Source organism: Alosa pseudoharengus, unplaced genomic scaffold (genome assembly GCF_046254945.1).
Source record: "Alosa pseudoharengus isolate Yale_2024_CS ecotype anadromous, Long Island Sound unplaced genomic scaffold, YU_APseudo_1.1 YU_APseudo_1.1_scf_10, whole genome shotgun sequence".
NCBI lineage: Eukaryota > Metazoa > Chordata > Actinopteri > Clupeiformes > Clupeidae > Alosa > Alosa pseudoharengus.
Window position 1 is genome coordinate 24513145 of NW_027468565.1, and position 19990 is coordinate 24533134.

At 46.1% G+C, this 19990-nt stretch overlaps 1 protein-coding gene across 1 annotated transcript in view; it reads left to right on the forward strand.

Annotated features, from left to right (window-relative positions):
- The first annotated feature begins 6612 nt into the window (after positions 1 to 6612).
- Positions 6613 to 19990, forward strand: part of apba2a (amyloid beta (A4) precursor protein-binding, family A, member 2a) — a 19616-nt gene continuing 6238 nt past the window's right edge. Inside the window, exons 1-9 of the mRNA XM_076298838.1 lie at positions 6613 to 7445; positions 7557 to 7761; positions 8098 to 8502; positions 8772 to 8811; positions 9232 to 9377; positions 9641 to 9727; positions 10942 to 11127; positions 11386 to 11565; positions 18406 to 18618. Coding sequence (XP_076154953.1) covers positions 6613 to 7445; positions 7557 to 7761; positions 8098 to 8502; positions 8772 to 8811; positions 9232 to 9377; positions 9641 to 9727; positions 10942 to 11127; positions 11386 to 11565; positions 18406 to 18618 — 2295 coding nt within the window. The remainder of the gene's footprint in view (positions 7446 to 7556; positions 7762 to 8097; positions 8503 to 8771; positions 8812 to 9231; positions 9378 to 9640; positions 9728 to 10941; positions 11128 to 11385; positions 11566 to 18405; positions 18619 to 19990) is intronic.

The following is a 19990-nucleotide window of genomic DNA, read 5'->3' on the forward strand; positions in this document are numbered from 1 at the left end:
ATAGAACAGAAGCCTACGCTGGGATGGGGCGGGGGGTTCATTATTGTGCGCTGCACATGATTCGGGTGAGTGTGGCGGACCGTTGCCTATAGCATAATGGTGAATTGACCTGTGCTTGTCGGCTCTGCATAAACCGAGTAGCTATGATTACAACGCAGTGTGTGCACAACACATGAAAAACAATAGCTGTGCACCAGCGGGATGAACTGGGCATTTTGTGGAGATCATGCTTTATGTTGACAGTTTAATTGCATTGAGAAAAAAGAAACAGTGGTCCACAGTGACCTACATCACTTGCGTTGTAGGTTTGAAAAGGCCTGTTTGTAAGAGTTGACATGCCTATTTTATGCTGTTTACGAATGTGTAACCTAGTCGAGGCTGGTTTGTGTCTGTGTGTGTCGTTTGTGTGCATCTGCATGTGTGTATGTGTTTATGTAGCCTACCCTGTGAGAGCCTGTGTGCTTGTGTCTGTGTTATTGTCAGTTATTACTGATGTATTGATGCATCGATTGAAATGGGAAAATATCAGCAGCCCCCTCTTGTAATTGGCTCCGGTTGAGGCTGCGGCAGGCACGCGCTGTGGCGTCTGGTGTAGGCTAATCATTTGTGAGCGAGGTGAGTACTGGAGTTGGGATTATCCGGCAATCTGAGCGCCTGTACCTGTGCCTGTTATCTTTCATATATCACCAGTGCACTGGCCTTGTGAATGCTTTGGTCTGTTTGTTAGTGGGAAAGTCGGTCAGTGTGCTGGTCAGAATACTACGTGACAGACAGAAATAATCCCGTGGGTAGAGTTCTGTACCCGCTCCAGGACCCGCGCCCTGGCCCAGGCTCGCTCAGAGCTCCTGCTCATTTGAGATGCAGATGCCGGGGCTGGTGAGCTTTGTGTGAGGGGTCTGGGGCGGCGAGGAGCAGCTCCTCAGCGAGATGCTTGAGAGCACAGAGATAATCACTAGTCCCCTCCTGCAGGCGGCCAGTGTGGGAGAGGACTGGACATGCCAGCAGCAGTGACGTCACTGCCGAGGAACTCGTGAATTAGACACACACGAACACACATACATACGCACACACACGCACGCACGCACACTAATACACACACATGCGCACCAACACACACACACACACACACACACACACACACACACACACACACACACACACACACACACACACACAGTTCTCCCAAGAGCAACATGTACTGCCTTAAATGCCCCCAGTAATTTTATCCTGTAGAGAATTTTCATTAGTGTGTGTGTGTGTGGACTCCTGGAGTGTGGTTATGTTGTGTGTGTGTGTGTGTGTGTGTGTGTGTGTGTGTGTGTGTGTGTGTGTGTGTGTGCGTGCATGGCTCTGCTGTCGTAAACAGTGCCTAGACTCCAGTATTCCTTCAGCTTCAGTGATTAGCACAGAAGAGTCTGAGACACACAGCATCCAATGTGGAACAAACAGTGTTTGCATTTAAACGAGCCAACAGGGCAACAGGACAGCATAAAGTTCAGACTACAACAGCATCATGCCCCTCTGGGCATGGGGCAAGTTTAAAGTCAAAATGTTTTGCTCCGTTCTGCTACGGTCTCCTGATTGAACAACATGTTTGGTCGCAACAGTGTGCATTGATATGCTGCTCCTTGGTTCTAGTTAGACCTTGGGTCTCCTCTTTTGACTTCTGCGTCCTGTTCAGTGAGCACCAACCAGGCTGAAGCACAAGTGACCCCCTTCTACACCACTGTTTGCGTTGGATCAAACGCTTTCCAACATTTTCTCTGCCTTGTGGTCGCACTCTAGAGCCCTGCTTGTACTCACCTGTGTTTGATCAAAATAATCACCGGACCGCACAGAGTGAAGGGCCCTCAGACGGCTCCACTCAGCTCCGCCTTGACCGATGCTGCAGACCACTCAGAGGCCCAGGGCTGCAGACCAATCAGAGGCCCTAGAGTTGCAGACCAATCAGAGCCCGAGGCCTGCAGACCAATCAGAGGCCCTAGAACTGCATACCAATCAGGGGCCCTAGAGCTGCAGACCAATCAGGGGCCCTAGAGCTGCAGATCATCTCTCACACTAGGACCAATCATAGGCCAAGGCCTGCAGATGAATCAGAGGCCGTGAGCTGCAAACCAATCAGAGGCGGAGACCTGCAGATCATCTCTCATTCTAAGACCAATCGGAGGTCATGAGCTGCAAACCAACCTGCAGATCATCTCTCCTCTGGAGTACGGAGGCTTCTAGCATTCACTCTCTGAGTGGCTGAGCTTAATCTTTCTAGACTCATTACAACACTAATAACATAATATAATATATAACATCACCACGCCTCTGCTTCAGGCTGAGCACATGTTCTGTTGAGTCAGTCCATAACTGTACAGCCATAACTGTACAGCCATAACATTACACACAGGGTTCCCACGGGTCATGGAATTTCTGGAATATCGTGGAATTTTAGAAAGTCTATTCCAGACATGGAAAGTCAGGGAATTTTATAATTTTTGGGGCAAAATCATGGAATATCAGGGAATTTTGTTATAGCAGTTTAAAAATGACTTTCCATAATACATTACAAATATATTTCCACACAGAATTGGTGTATATCTGGTTATTAGCTTTACTGCTTGCTTGAGTAGCCCAACTGTGTTTATTTAATGCATTACAGCCATAACATTACACATTACAACCATAACTATACAGCCATACCATTACACATTACAACCATAACTATACAGCCATACCATTACACATTACAGCCATACCATTACACATTACAGCCATAACATTATACATTACAGCCATAACTACACAGTCATAACTGTCCAAATTCATGTAGAGGGCATAGAGCACATCTGAGTTGCTGTTGTGATTTTAGAATCACTTGGAGTTGCTCTGCCTTGGGCCACAGTTTGCATTCACACACGTTTGCATATACAGACTTTCACATTCACAGACATTTGCATGAACAGATGTTTGCTTTCTAAGAGCATTTATAGACGATATACATTCATAGGCTCTCAGTAGCACTCAGTGGGCAGGGGCTGGCTGGTGGCTTAGTGGAGGGACAAAGCCACTGTGGCTTTAAGAAGCTGCTCTCACACGTCCAGCGCATACTAATGAATCAGCCTCCTATCTCCTGAAAGAGTCGCCAGTGGTGGCTTTACTGGACTGCTGCTCTGCCGGAGCAGCTTTCTAACATGTCCAGAAGCTTTCAGTGTGTCCAGAAGCTTTCAGTGTGTCCAGAAGTGTTCAGTGTGTCCAGAAGCGTTCAGTGTGTCCAGAAGCATTCAGTGTGTCCAGAAGAGTTTGGTGTTTTCCAGAAGCGTTCAGTGTGTCCAGAAGCGTTCAGTGTGTCCAGAAGCGTTCAGTGTGTCCAGAAGCGCTCAGAAGCGTTCAGTGTGTCCAGAAGTGTTCAGTGTGTCCAGAAGCGTTCAGTGTGTCCAGAAGAGTTTGGTGTTTTCCAGAAGCGTTCAGTGTGTCCAGATACGTTCAGTGTGTCCAGAAGAGTTTGGTGTTTTCCAGAAGCGTTCGGTGTGTCCAGAAGCGTTTGGTGTGTCAGAAGCGTTTGTTGTTTTCCAGAAGAGTTCAGTGTTTTCCAGAAGTTTTCGGTGTGTACAGAAGAATTCTATGTTCTCCAGAAGCGTTTGGTGTTTTCCAGAAGTGTTTGTGTTTTCCAGAAGTGTTTGTGTTTTCCAGAGGCGTTTGGTGTGTGCTACATGTACATGCCGGGGGTCCGGAATTCAGATGTGCTCGCTCTGATGAGAGCGAAAAAAAGTTTAAGGATTTAAAGTTTCTCATTTGGAGATCAAAGGCATAAATTACAGTAAGGTGGGCGGAATTCCACTGGGAGAAATGAGAGCCGCATAATGAGCATCAGCACCACAGAGAGTTCACTATCAGACCACATACAGCACAGCACACTCAGCATTCCTACTAGATTACACGTTACACTGCACCTGGCCCTCTTCACACACACCACTTAAATTCTCCCTCGCTGGCACACACACACACACACACACACACACACACCTGGTGATCTGTGCAGCTTCTGAGTTAGGGCCACAGGCGGAATGTTAGACCCCAGTAACCCGGAAATGTGTGAGACACTGATAGCGCACCTGAGAGCAGAGCAGAGGTGTGGCGTTTGGCTTCTGTGTGTGTGTGTGTGTGTGTGTGTGTGTGTGTGTGTGTGTGTGTGTGTGTGTGTGTGTGTGTGTGTGTGACAGCAGCCAGACCAACGGATACCCTGTCTTTGCTGAATTACTGAGTCTAAGCAGGTGTGGCCCTGGTTAGTACTTGGATGGGAGACCTCCTTGGAAAACTAGGTTGCTGCTCGAAGTGGTGTTGGTGGTTGGCCAGTAGGGGGCAGTCTTCCTTCTGGACAAAAATCGATCCCAATGGCCCAGTGCAGTGACGGGAACACTGTTCATTATGCCGTCCTTCGGATGAAACGTTAAACCGAGGTCCTGACTCACTGTGGTCATTAAAGATCCTATAGCACTTATCGCAAAAGAGGAGGAGGTTCCCCGGTGTCCTGGCTAAATTCCCAATCTGGCTCATTTAATCTGGCCCCTTAATCATCCCCCCAGTGTGTAATTGGCTCATTCACTCCCTCACTCTCCACCTGAAGCCGGTGTATGGTGAGCGTTCTGGCGCATAATGGCTGCCGTGTTTCACCCAGGTGGGTGCTACAGTTAGTGAGGTTCCCCTTCACTGTAAAGCACTTTGAGGGGTACAGTAGATGTATCAACGCTTTTGCACCCACTTGAGGCGTATGTTCTTTGCAACATGCGCATAAAAACATGGCGTGGTATTTACTAAGCAATAGGTAAAATCGCAGACTGCCTGTCGAATGGAATTGAATGGCAATTTGCGCTTTTCCGTTTCATGCTTATGCATTCATAGGAGGGTCAGGGGAAAGTGGGCGTTTTGTTTAAAAAGATGGGAGGAGAGGTGTAAAATGTGCCTAATTAGGTATTCCCTGTATGTCCGAAAAGCGCACATCTGTTTTGCTGTGAAATATTTCTGCCTTGTAAAAGCAGGTTTTAATCCAAATTGTGGCTACAGTAAATGCGTCAAGAGAAACTTTCAAAGACAACAGAATAGCTATTCAGAGCACCAGTTTTGCTTCTTTTGTTTTATGTATCGTTTTGTTTGTTTGCTTGTTGTTTGTATTATTAAATTTTTTATTTATTATTAATATTATTTATTATTGTGTTAAATCCTCCAAATGTAAATCACTTTGAGCTGCATTCTGTGTATGAAAGGTGCTATACAAATAAAGATTATTATTATTATTATTATTATTATTATTATTATTATTATTATTATTATCTTTCTAATGTCTTACTGCCACTTTCATGTCATCCACTTAAACTTTCCTTCTTGCTAGATTTGACTATTAAATCTGTCATAGCCTACATGCGCACATGTAGTTTGAGTAGAGCTACTGCTCTTCATTACACTACATTACATTATTACATTGCATTATATTTGGCTGACATATTTGGCTGACGCATTTTTAACCAAAGCGACTAACAACATGGTAAACAGTTTAAGTTTAAAATTTAAAGCAATTCTCTCAACAATTTTAGGACAATTTAAAAACGGTAGAGTACAGTAAGAATAAGTGAGTGCTGTTTTTAAACAGTTGAGTGTCAGTTCAAGACAGGTGCTAAGTGCTAGGAATTATCTCCCTGCTTGTTGACATCTTATCATGTATTGTATTATTTCATGATCATTCAACTTCTCTTGTGACTGAACGTTCACAAATTGTGGTAGGGGGTCGGAGAAAGTCGCAGATTACCCGATGAGCTACAGGTATGATAAATAGCATGTAAAATGAAGAACCACAGCGTGCACTTTCAGGTCTGGCCATGGCGCTGATAATGCCGTGATCGCAAATGTACATAAGTCTGGCCCTGAGTGTCTAGAAAGGTGCAATATGAATGTAACGTGTTGTTGTTGAGAGCAGAAGTGTGTGTGTATGTGTGTGTGTGTGTGTGTGTGTGTATGTTTGTGTGTACGAGTGTGTTAGAGATAGCGCACCTGAGAGCAGAGGCGTGGCATTTGGCTTCAGAAACGTCTCTGGCAGGGAGAGGCGCTGTGTGTGTGTGTGTGTGTGTGTGTATGTGTGTGTGAGTCAGCCAGCCCAGGGAGGGATGTGGTGGAGAGGAGATAATCCGCCCCCCCGTGGAGAGGAGGTGCTGAGTCGTGCTGATATCTCTCCTCTCATGTGCTGTGTGGGCTAGTGGCCCCCTTTCATCAGAGGATTTACTCATCACTGGATCCTCTCCCATCTCTCTCTGTGTGTGTGTGTGTGTGTGTGTGTGTGTGTGTGTGTGTGTGTCTGTGTAAGTGTGTGATGAGATCTGATTGAGAAGGCTCACAGGTCAAGGCCCACAGGAAGAAGCTGAGTGCCAGTGTTAGGGGGATATTGTGTGTGTGTGTGTGATGTAATAAGTGTGTCTGTGTGTGTGTCCTCAGGGTTGAGGAGGCTCCATGAAGCCAGCCAAGGCCCACAGGAAGAAGCTAAGGGCCGAGGGCTCGGAGACGGAGCCCCCCTCACCCACCCCCTCCCAGAGACATCAACGCAGCAGCATGGAAACCAAGCAGCTTCACAGTAGTGCCATGGAAACCAAGCAGCTTCACAGTAATGCCATGGAAACCAAACAGCTTCACAGTAACGCCATGGAAACCAAACAGCTTCACAGTAACGCCATGGAAACCAAGCTGCCTAACTGCAGCACCATGGAAACTGCAGCACCTAAGGCAGTTCCTATGCACAGTGAGTCTTCTCCCATCAATGCAAGGGCCCCCCGGAGAATCACCGATGCAGATGCAGACGCTGACTGGTCCTCAGATGAGGGCCCTCCCCCTGACGACAGCCCCACCCATGGCCACAGCATGGACGAGGACTCTCTGTCGGAGTACGACAACGTGGGCTCGGAGGAGGAGGAGGGGCCGGACTACGACGAGGACGAAGAGCTGCGCACGGATGCGGACGGCATGACCTACTACGTGCACTGCTGCCCAGAGGACGAGAGCTACATGGAGGGCATGGACTGCCACGAGGGGGCAGACACGGGAGAGGGGCCCAGTGCGGACCGCGCACCGGACAGAACCACTAGCGCCAGCGACACCGCTGCCAGCAGAGCGGTCAGCCAGGCTGTCCAGCAGGACCCAGAGGCGTGTGTCTACAAACACCCGGAACCATTGACCGAGCCCACCTTCGTCCAGGCTCCCATGGCCGAGGACGAGGAGGACGAGGAGGAAGAGGAGGAGGAGGAAGAAGATGACTACTTCCCCTATGAAGGAGAGGAGGCTGAGGAGGACCAGGGGGGAGACCGGGGAGGCGCAGGGGGCAGGCCGGGGGTGCGCGGGGAGGAGGGAGGAGAGGAGGAGGAGGAGCAATGCAACAGGACGGAGGAGCAGGAGCAAGAGCCAGGGGGCCCTTACAGAGGGCCACAGAGCGCCTGCACACACACACGTGGCCCACACACACGTGACACACACACACGTGACACACACACACGTGACGCACAGCCCTGCAGTATAACACCACCTTATGACAGCTGCACAGGCGAGAGCGAGGAAGAGGAGGAGGAGGAGGCGCAGGCCTGCCCAGCCCGGCGTGTCCGAGCGGAGCGGAGGGTGGCGGGTCGGGGTTGTAGCCCCAGAGCCCAGTCAGCCGGTGAGGAGCGTGGCACAGACGGGCACCACCACACCAGCCCCCAGGGCACGGGGCAGCGTCGGGGCTCAGAGGGCAGCCGCTGCCACGTGGAGAGACACTCACCCAGCCCATGCCGCCGCACAGAGCTGGACCGCCAGCACCACACACACACTGACCCCCACATGTATGCTGAGGACCACACACACAATGAACTACACACACACGTTCAGAGTCACACACACGCTGACCCTCATATGTACGCTGAGGACCACACACACGTTGAGTACCACACACACATTAACCCCCATATGTACGCTGAGGACCACACACACGTTGAGTCCCACACACACACTGAGTGCCTCACACACACTGAGGACCACACACACACTGACTGCCACACACACGCTGAGGGTCTCTACCGTGGGCGCGCTGATGGTGGGCAGGGCATGAGGAGCCGTCCGTACCCGCGACCCCGAGACGCAGAACGCAGGTCATGGCACATACAGGGGCACGAGCCAAGGCCAGAGGTCACCGTGGACCTGGCTGATGAAGTCAGGAGGTCACTGAGCATGGGTCGGCACATGGAGAGGTCACATGACCCGAGGGTGACCTCTGATAGGCCCAGAGGCCGCTCGCATCACCCCCGACCGGTCAGCCTTCCGCTGGTGCTCGCCGATGACCTGGAGAGGGCGTCCGCCAACCTGCCCCCACGCGGCCGGAACAGACAGCGCCAGTCCGCACACTTCCCTGACCGTGCCAGCCCACAGCACCTCTACTCACAGCCGAACCCAGAACCAACAGAACCAACAGAACCCAACAGAACCGAGAGCAACCACAAACCACCGCAGGTGAGCTGCTAGACAGGTCTCTGCCCTGGTTAAACCACGGTGTCCATGTGGACAACAGACTGCTAAAGTGGTGTGTGGTGTGTGTGTGTGTGTGTGGCATAAGTGTGCAGCAGACTGCTAAAGTGGTGTGTGTGTGTGCGTGTGTGTGTGTGTGTGTGTGTGGCATAAGTGTGCAGCAGACTGCTAAAGTGGTGAAATAATAATGATAGTTCTAACTGGAGAGTGTGGAGTGATCAGCTGTGATCTCTTGGATGCCTTTTGTTTTTCAGCCAGCAAAGAAGAATGCCTCCTTTCCAAGCTTTGTGGATGGTGAGTGTTTTCCTCCAGATTAACATTTATTTGCTGTTTGTGAGGAACTCCCTCAGGGTTCCTCTGTTTCTAGATAATGTGGTTCTCAGGGTTCCTCTGTTTTGTAGATGGTATGGTTATCAGGGTTTCTCTGTTTAGATAATGTGTTTGTGAGGAACTCCCTCAGGGTTCCTCTGTTTCTTGATTATGTGGTTCTCCGGGTTCCTCTGTTTTGTAGATAGTATGGTTCTCAGGGTTTCTCTGTTTCTAGATAATGTGGTTCTCAGGGTTCCTCTGTTTCTAGATAATGTGGTTTTCAGGGTTCCTCTGTTTCTAGATAATGTGGTTCTCAGTTCCAGTCTCCTCTGCCCAGACGCACTGTGGTTCCTGGTTCCTGAGCGGAATGTCAGCAGTCTATCTGATCTTCTCTCGTATTCTCAGTTCCAGGGCCCTGTGAGCCCGAGGATCTGGTCGACGGGATCATTTTTGCTGCCAATTACCTCGGTTCCACCCAGCTCTTGTCGGACCGGAACCCGTCCAAAAGTGTCCGCATGATGCAAGCTCAGGAAGCTGTGGAACAAGTCAAGGTACAATAGGTTCCAATCCTGTAGTGTCCACTACAGATTCAAATCTGCTACTCCAGCTTGGTACTGTAGCTCCTGCAGCCTCATCCTCTGGTCCTCTTGTGGTGTGCACAGTAGTTGTTATTGTTACCCTAATGTCCTAAGGCTCAATTCTAAATGTACTGTAATGTATATGGTAATCAGTGCACATATTCATACATATGGTACTTGCTATGCTTGTTCTGTGCCACTAGAGGGCGATCTAACCCCATTTTCTTGTCTTTCAGAGTTCAAATGAAGACAATCAGAGCCTGATTGAAGTGGATCTTTTCATCTCCACAAAGGCCATCAAAGTGTTAAATGCAGACACACAGGTCTGTAGGAGTACACAGCCTCTCTCCCTGGAGATTTATATTAAAGTACACTAATACGTGTTCCAACATCTTAACGTCGACCTACCCTGTCAAAGCCTTCAGAATGGTGTTTTATCACTGTACTTCATAACCCAACATGTCCACTAAAATCAGGCGCCTGTGCAGAGCAGGGGGATGGGTGGGCCTACTTGTAGAGGCTTAGAACAACATATTGCATTTATCTACATACAGTAGCACTTTTTCTAGGCACCCAAAGCACTATATAGGGAAGGAGGAACCCCGTAAACACACACATTAAAACACACACACACACACCTTCTTAGGTGATGCACGGCAGCCATTATGCACCAGAACGCTCACCACGCACCAGCTTGAGGTGAGGTGAGGGAATGAATGAATGAGCCAGTTACACTGGGGGATGATTAGGGGGCCAGATTGAATGAGCCTATTACACTGGGGGATGATTAGGGGGCCAGATTGAATGAGGCAGGTTGGGAATTTAGCCAGGACACTGGGGAACCCCCTACTCTTTGCGATAAGTACCATGGGATATTTAATGACCACAGTGAGTCAGGACCTCTCATCCGAAGCATGGCATATCCTGCAATACAGTGTCCACATCGCTGCACTGGGGCATTGGGATTGATCTTTTCCAGTGGCTCCCTCCCAGGAGGTCCTCCATTCCAGTACTGATCAAGGCCACACCTGCTTAGCTTCAGTAATTCTGCAGAGCCGCTGCTGACTACAGTACCTGTATCTGTGTAGAGCAGGGGAAGGGAGAGGCGACCTATATACACAATACTGGAGGACACAGAATGCAGTCTTTTGAAAGTATATTGAGGTCATACCTTACAAATCTGATGATATGGGATATTAGTGGTGTGTGTGTGTGTGTGTGTGTGTGTGTGTGTGTGTGTGTGATGACCTCAGTGCTGTGTGTGTGTGTGTGTGTGTGTGTGCATACGTGAGTGTGTGTTTGTGTGATGTTAGTGCTGTGTGTGTGTGTGATATCAGTGGTGTGTGTGTGTGTGTGTGTGTGTATATGTGTGTGTGTGATATCAGTGCTGTGTGTATGAGTGAAACCTGACCTGCATGACCAGTACGGCTGCACGCTGACCTACTGGTATTGCGGTTTCCTCTGCATGGGTGTGTGTGTGTGTGTGTGTATATGTGGTATCAGTGCTAACCTGCTGGTGTGGCGTGGGTGTTTGTAGGAGACGATCATGGACAACGCGCTGCGCACAATCTCGTACATCGCGGACATCGGGAGCGTGGTGGTGCTGATGGCCCGTCGGCGGATGTCGCAGTCGGCTTCGCTGGACTGCACTGACCCCGCAGGTGGTGCTGCAGACAGCAGGAAGCAGTATCGGATGGTCTGCTACGTCTTCGAGTCTGAGGATGTGAGTGTCATTCAGGACCAAACCCTGCCCACGTTACCAGAGCGACACAGAAAATCAAATACTCTCTAGTTCTCACTGATTCATCTATCTATCTATCTATCTATCTATCTATCTATCTATCTATTTGTTTTTATTTGTGTTGTAATTTGTACATTGGTTATGCTGAGAGCACTCAGGTTTTGTTCACTCTCTCTGGTCTGTTGGAGTCATCTCCTCTGTAATGAGCCCTTCACCCCCCCCACCCCCCCACCTCCCCAGGCCCAGCTGATAGCCCAGTCCATCGGTCAGGCGTTCAGCATGGCCTATCAGGAGTTCCTGCGGTCCAACGGCATCAACCCAAAGGACCTCAGCCAGAAGGAATACAGTGACATCATCAACACGCAGGAGATGTACAACGACGACCTCATTCACTTCTCCAACTCAGAGAACTGCAAAGAGGTACTACCGTAAAGATTCCATCCAACTTCTCCTGTAACTGTCCAACATTTATTTTATATTTGTATGTAATTTAACATACAGTCAGAGGAGGTGAAGCTCGGCTGTTATATGGAGCGATTATTCTCTAGAGGTTCCGTAAAGGTTAGCCAGTGGCAGACTGCCTCTGAGGCAGCCATCATCAGCTCCCTCTCTGAGCTGTATGTTTATATTCCTTTGTCATGGTCCACCTTCACCTGCAGGGGGAGCAGCAGAACCATGTTTACTATTCCTCTGTCATGGTCCACCTTCACCTGCAGGGGAGCAGCCGAAAGGGGAGATAGATCTATCTCTCTATCTATCTATCTATCTATCTCGATATCTATCTATCTATCTATCTATCTATCTCTATCTATCTTTCTATATCTATCTCTCTATCTATAGGCCTTTTCACACAGAGATTACGCTAAATTTGCGGGAAGAGGAGACGTCTTTTTGCCGCAACGTGTGTCTGAAAATGAGGTGAAAATTTGCCGGCCTGCTGATCTGTTCACATGATGCGGCATTTTGGGGAGCCAGGAGGCAGGATCAGCTAGCAAATTAAAATGTGACGTGCAATAGGGGGCGTGTAGAGTGATAGTCGTAGGCTAGGCCTTACCTAGCATTCATGGGCTTCGGAAAAACCTTTTTCCGAGTGAAAACATCATCATTCCGCGTCATTCACGTCACGTAATGTGTGAGTCAGAGGCAGTGATCTATAAAGAACACTGGATAGCGCAACTACGTCACAAACCTGAAGCCTCCGTGAAATCGGCGCGGCGGCCATATTGGGACCACTTGCGAGTCCGAATGACTCTGCTCCATTCTGAAACCTCACCAAAATGATCTAGCCTAGGCGCAATGTATGATTCCCAGCCGTCTTATTTGCTAGGCCTATTGTGGAACTATTTATTCAGACACCTCACAACCGTGTATAAACTTCCGCTCATATTTGAACCTGAAGCATAGACGGTGGCGCAGTAATATCAACGTGCAATGAGTCTTCCAACAGAAATCAATGGGATTTTACAAAATGCCAAATAAAACATGACTGAAACTGTATTTCGCTATGCTACTTGTTTTGGAACATCAACGAACACCACTAACCACTCGGTGAGTTGCACAGTTTTGAAAACGAACGTTAAGGGTTGTTTTAGGACATGTTTGAGTAGCCTACTACAGTATGCCTGTTGGCAGCCACCCTGAGCAGTCAAAGGCGATTCAAAACGAGACAGAAAAGTCAAGACAGGACCAATCATCAAAATTTCGGTGTCCACCACTAGTTCATCCAAAACAAACCAGAAAAGGGCCTTAAAGTGCTAAAAACCGGAATTTTCCTTTAATTGCATTAAGATAGGCTATTTTACACATTTTAGCATAGATGAATAATTTAAGTAAATGTCCATGATTTTTTAAAGACTATATTTTAAAAAATAATAGGGTTATATTTTCCCCTAATATTTTCGAGTGTAATTAAGTTGCCTCACTTTTTTCATGCATTTCTACAGTAGGCCTATAATTTTTTACAGTGCAGTGGTCCCAATATGGCGGCGGTGTTTCGATTCCATTGGCTTCATTGTTGATGGGGCGGCAACAATGGGATAGTCTATCCAGTGTTCTTTATAGATCAGTGGCCAGAGGTCGGAAACTGGGGCTATATTTTGCTAACAGAGTTGCCCAGTTAGGGGCTCGTCATCACTTTTGTCGTCACGTTGTAGTTCGTTTGTAGTCCATGTGGCCTTTCATGTCCAACAGTTTTAATGTGAACTTACACTCTTAAAACTAATGTGCTTGCGTTGTTTTAACACATCTCTGTGTCCAGATAGGGACAACACATTAGTTTTAAAGAGTGTAGGAATTTGCCGTTTTTGTCACTTGAAAGCTGCATATCTTTCAATTTCAATTCAATCGTGAATTAGTGAAACACAAACAGCACACACACAGTAAGGGGAAGCACACACTAATCCCGGCGCAGTGAGCTGTTAGGTGCCTTGCTCAAGGGCACTTCAGCCGCGGCCCACTGGTTGGGGCTCGAACCGGCAACCCTCCGGTTACAAGTCCAGATGCTAACCAGTGGGTCATGGCTGCCCAATAGGTAGGTAGTAGGTGTGTGATTTCCAAAACCATGGCGGGAGAACCGACTGCACTTTGGTTAGCTTCCTACAAATGCAAATGAAGTTGCTTTGCTGTTGTTTAGAATGTTAGATTCTTGCGATCGATGTCTTCAGACAATAAAAAGTAATTTGGAAGGGAAATAGAAGAGAAGAGTTGCCCCCTGCGTTGGCCGTGATTGCCCTTTGAAAATCAGAGGTTCACAGGCTACTGTGGCCTTGGTCAGTGGCGCCGCCAACCGTAATCCTGTACGCACTGTGCATAGGCCTAACATTTTTCAACGCTTTATTCATGAAATCATTCAATATTACAACAATAAAAATAGCTTGTGTAGGCTACTGTCTTAATTAAAACATGCTTTGCGCACAAATGATAGCCTAGGGCAAAGAGAATGGACATCTCGACATAAGGATACATTAGAAGATGATGATTGGTGTAAATTGTGTCACACGACATGAAGCAGTTCTGGCGATTAAAAACGCAACGTTCCATTCAGTCATAATACAGTCACCTACACGCCTCAATTCAAAAAGAATGGACAAGTCTACATTAATTGACGTTATTCTGACTAATGCTCCACATAAGTATGGTTATGGTTATGGTTATGGATTTAGCAGACGCCTTTGTCCAAAGTATTCGGCGGCTGGAGTTTTCTGTAATGATGTCAGTGATCACTGTATGGTTGCCTGTGTTAGAAATTGCAAGCTGATTAAAACCAAGCCACGGTTTATTTTTAAACGAAATTACATTTTAATGAACAATTTTTAATGAACAAGCTTTTCTTCATGAAATCCATCGGAGTGATTTACACTTAGTTTGTGTTATGGATGATGTGGAGCTGGCCTGGTCTTATTTTAAAAAGACCTTTTTAGCCATAGTTGACAAACATGCCCCTATTAGAAGATATAGAGTGAGGGGCAGAGATAATCCTTGGTTTAATGACTCTATTGCAACTACTATTAGAGACCGGAATGAAGCATGGATCAAGGCAAAAATAAATAATAATTATAAATGTTGGTTAGATTATAGGGTATTAAGAAACAAATGCACACGATTAATAAAAGGTACAAAAAGTGAATATTATCTGAATTTAATAAATGAAAACCTTAATGACCCCAAAAAGTTTTGGAAAGCAATTAAATCTTCTTCAGGGGAAGTGCCACCCTCCACTATCCCGGAAGTTATAAAAACAAGCCAGGGTGAAGTAAGGGGTAAACAAAATATAGTAGATACTTTTAACGAGCATTTTATTAATGCAGGAATAGCTACTCAGTCAACACTCCCAGCCAACCCAACAAATTGTGTAACCCCCATTACAGATTCGTCTAATGTAAGTTTAATAATTTCAACTTTATTTCTATATCTGGATTAAAATTGGTATTAAATGCTAAAAAACCAAAATCAATGGTTTTTACACGTTCTCATTATCCTATAGATTTGTCTATTTCAACACAAGGTGGTACCCCAATAGAGAGAGTAACTTCCTACAAATACCTAGGTATTTGGTTGGATGAAAAACTGTCTTTTGGGGTACATATTGAGAGCCTTTTAAAAAAACTCAGACCCAAGTTAGGTTTTTATTTTAGATTAATGAAGTGTTTTCCGTATTCAGCAAGGAAAAGGTTGGTGCAGATCACATTCTTATCAGTGTTGGACTATGGTGACCTCATTTATATGCACTCCTCTTCATCTTTATTAATAAAATTAGATGTAGTATACCACTCAGCCTTGCGTTTCATTACAGGTGCAGCAGCCAGGACTCACCACTGCATTCTGTATGAAACTGTACAATGGTCCTCCCTCTCCCTCAGAAGGAAGTTCCATTTATTGACTTTCATTGCTAAAGCTCTAATGGGTAAATTACCACTCTACATTTCAAATTTGCTTTCTTACCATAATAGTGTTTACAGGACAAGGTCGTCAGAAAAAATATTATTAGTTATTCCATCAACAAGAACAGAACTTGGTAAAACAGCTTTCTCATCATATGCACCTAAAGTTTGGAATGAACTTCAAAACAGCCTAAATCTAGAATCACTTCCATCTTTCAATACTTTTAAAAATCTTTTAAAGTCAACTCTGACAGAACAGTGTAATTGTTTTTAACTGGTGCCCTTAAATGTTGTATGTCTGTATTAGCTTAAGCTAAGTGTAATGTCTTGATTGTGTTTGTATAGTGTATGTACAGAGATTTGTGGTGTAGTATGTAACCTTTATCCTGTCTTATGTAAATATATTTTTTGTAAATTTTTGCCGCCAGTCTTGGCCAGGACTCCCTGGGAGAAGAGTTACTGTAACTCAATGGGACTTTTCCTGGTTAAATAAAGGTTAAATAAAATAAATAAATAAAAATCATTCAAGCTTAGTGCTCGTCATGAAAAGAAAACAGCAGCTTAATATTTTTCAGGTGTGGCGCACTGTTAGCAGTTATGCCGAAGGCAGTGAGATTATTGCAGGGCTGCCCAGTCGCACGCATTGGCCGTGAGACACACACATTCGATTAGTTTCACACGCCAGAGCTGCTGCTCTGTAAAGGTATTTCTGTCCCACCCAAATTTGCTGAACTACTTGCGAAGTAGCCTATTCATCACATGTATCACACGAAAGAGCTTTTTCTCAGCTCAGGTTAATTGTTGTGGTAAACGGTTCTCGAGAAAAGTAATTTAATCATATTGTAATATATCTGCTGGGTATGAAAAAGGTCCCCCTGTAGCGACCCCCTTTGTCCCTTCCCCCAGGTAGACAACTCAGAGAATGGGTAGACCCCACACCACCACGGGCAGTACAAAAGTAGCTTTATTTATTTTACAGGCACAGCCAGGCAGCTCCGGACATTATAACGAATCCACTGACAGATGATTTGGGGATCCTCACTCACAATCCGTGCAAAACAGCAATTCAATAATAAATAAGCACAGCAATTCAAAAACACCACAAAGAGGAAAACATCTCCATTCGGGTATCACAGCACACCATTCCAGTGTTCACAATAAAAGGTTCCCCGCACCCCCCGTCACTACTAAGTTATATTGCACTAGAGTTACCCGACTTTCAATTATAAAAACAGACACAGATACATATTAGTCAAATGAGTTATTAAAAGGGAGACTTCCCTGCCCCCGAGACCCTCCCCTGGGGCCTGATGGCAATGGACAGCGAATCGAACCTTCAGGTGGCCAGCGAGGTTCCAGTATGTAAATTCCAGTGTGTAAGTTCCAGTATGAAAGTTCTAGTATGTAATTCCAGTATGTAATTCCAGTATGAAAGTTCTGGGGAGTTCGTGCAGGGGCTCACGAGTCCAGCAGTCCAACTCGCCCGCCAGTCGCGGCGTTGGTCTAAGTTTTAACAAAGGCCTATACTAAGGTTTCCTCCCCCCCACATCTATCTTCACTGGCGGCGATCCTACTGACCGCGACCAGCACAATTCGTACCCGGTTTTGACCAACGCTCCCCCAGCGTTCCGCCTGGACGATCCAGATCAATCTCGGACTCTCTCTCTCGCACATTGCTCACCTGCATGCTCATATTGTCTCCTACCCAGGTGAGTCCAATTAGGGCAATTAGGCATCAAACACCGCTCCCTCATTATCTCCAGGCATTGCCCCCTCAGTTCACCACAATATTTTCTGCGCCTGTCTCCCTACCCATTCATCTTGGTGGAATACTTTGAGAACTTTCCCTCAACACATGACAAACCATATATCAGAATAAACAGCAGACCTTACCGAACACAAAGGTGTAAAGCATTCCCCTGTACAGTTAGCCATTCCAGAGTAATCCGGTTTTAAATTTGCAGCAATGTCTATATGCATGTCTCCAACTTTGGGGTTCACAATGTGTTTAAATTGTTCAATAGGCCTACATGATTTTATAACAGGTCAAATACAAAATAAATGTTACAAATATCTGTAAGCATTACAATCAGAGGATATACATATAGGGCAGACGCTCATGAGTTCATGCTTTGTTTTATCGCTGGATTTTAGGATAGCCTATTATGGCAACCGATTGCATTCCGAGCTACAGTCAACTCTAGCAGGCATTAAATGACTGGAGACTTAAATGAATTAAATGTGAATTTAATGATTGACATAATGTGCTGTCTCTGCTATTGCTGCTTTTGATCAGTTAGATTTATTTGCAATCTCCTGTGGTGGGCTGGACATAGCATCGAAATGCCCGCCCAGATTCCCCTTTCTGCCTCGACCCATTCCCACTGGTGCCTGAACGAAAAAACTCGGCAAAATGTCTAGGGGGCTTGGTAGTAAATTTGGCGAGACACTTTGTCCCGCCATTTCGCCTCGGCCTATGTGAAAGGAACAGTCGTTCTGCCATTCTGGTACATAAAATCGCGGCGATTTTGGCAATGTGAAAAGGCCTTATCTATCTATCTTTCTCTCTATCTCTATCTCTCTTTATCTTTAATAAAATGAAATAAAATGAAATAAAATACAGCAATGTGGGAATGAGCACCAATGTGAATACAGAAAGAACAGTAATACAATAAATAAATAGGATTACATTACATTTGGCTGACGCATTTTTAACCGGTTTTTCTGTGCTCACCTTCTCTCTCTATCTCTCTCTCTCTCTCTTTCTCTCTCTTTCTCCATTCTCCTCATCCCACTTTCTCCCACCCTTCCTCCCTCTCTCTCCCTCTCTCCCTTCCTCCTCCCTCTCTCTCCCTCCCTCTCTCTCCCCCTGCCTCCCAAGCTGCACATAGAGAAGCTGAAGGGAGAGATGCTGGGGGTGGTGATCGTGGAGTCTGGTTGGGGTTCCATCCTGCCCACGGTGATCCTGGCCTGCATGCTGAACAGTGGACCGGCCGCCCGCTCGGGGAGGCTCAGCGTCGGAGACCAGATCATGGCCGTCAACGACACCAGCCTGGTGGGACTGCCCCTCGCCACCTGCCAGAGCATTATCAAGGTACACCACACACACACACACACACACACATACACACACATACATACACATACACATACACACACATACATACTGTACACACACACACATACACACATAGACACGCACACACATACACATAGTACACATACACACAGGCACACGCACAGTCGCACATGCACACACACGCACATATATACACACAGACATTGGCAGTATTTTACAGTTTTTGCCTATTGCTTACACACTTTTTGCAGAATTTGACTCATTATGTCAAAACTCTACACACAGCCAAATAAGACATAGCACTTGGAGATAAACAACTCACATCTATGTGAAAATGAAACACTTCCATCAAATCTTAACAATCTGATGTGCTTTATACAAAACACTGCAATCTATCTGTATTGCAATTTTCTTAGACAGTCTTTTCTGAAACTCAAGAATAGAAATGCTCCAGTATCAGCTTACAGTTGTTGTCGTTTTTTTTACGATTGCAGTGTTGGTTAAGCCCCTCTGCTTCAGTAGAGAGTTTATTTTCTTTTGCTGGACTGATTTTTCTAGACTTTAAATTTGTCTATGTTCTCTGACCTGTGAAATATTTCAGTGCTATGGTAACTTGACAAGATACCTCAATCAAGGACATTTCCAATTTTGCACATTTTAAATAAGAAATGATTGATAATGTCATAATAAATGGCTTCTAATTGGCTTAAAGGTGCGATTTGTAGGATTGTAGGATTGTTACCGAACGTTCTGTAGGCCAAAATCAAAACACTGGTGAACGTTCTCAAGACTACCAGACGCGAGCCTCTTCTGGGTTGCCAGATGTAATGAAGACTTAGCTAACGTTAGTTGACCTGCAGCTGCTTTAACGTTTCTCCAACCATGACCCAGCTACACATTACGGAAACCGTGAAAACAAAACATACCTCTCTAACCAACGTAACATATTTTGCTGAAGTTAGCGATGCAGATGAATTTTAACCTAGGCTACCTGTCGTGGAGAAATATGGCCAGCTCTGCGTCAGACTTGATATTCTTCGTTTGACGAAGACGTCACCATCTCAGGAAGCTCCTCCGATGCACTTAATTTGTTTCTTGTTTTAATTTTGGAAATTTGCCTGCCTCTCGTAGGCGTTCATGACTACAACTGACAGCTGTTGACAGTTGGCCTTTGCTAATTTGGCAACCCAAATAGGAGGTCACGCTAGCCCATTATTAATACGCTATTCTAGAATTAATCGTTCAAAACATAAACGAAAATTCCAAGAGATTCCGCCCCATAATTCATTATTTTTCATAGGTTTTACGGGGTTTTACGGGTTAGAGTAGTGTTGTCAAATAAGCCATTACTTCAATTCATCGTGTTTCCTTACTCTCTGACAACATA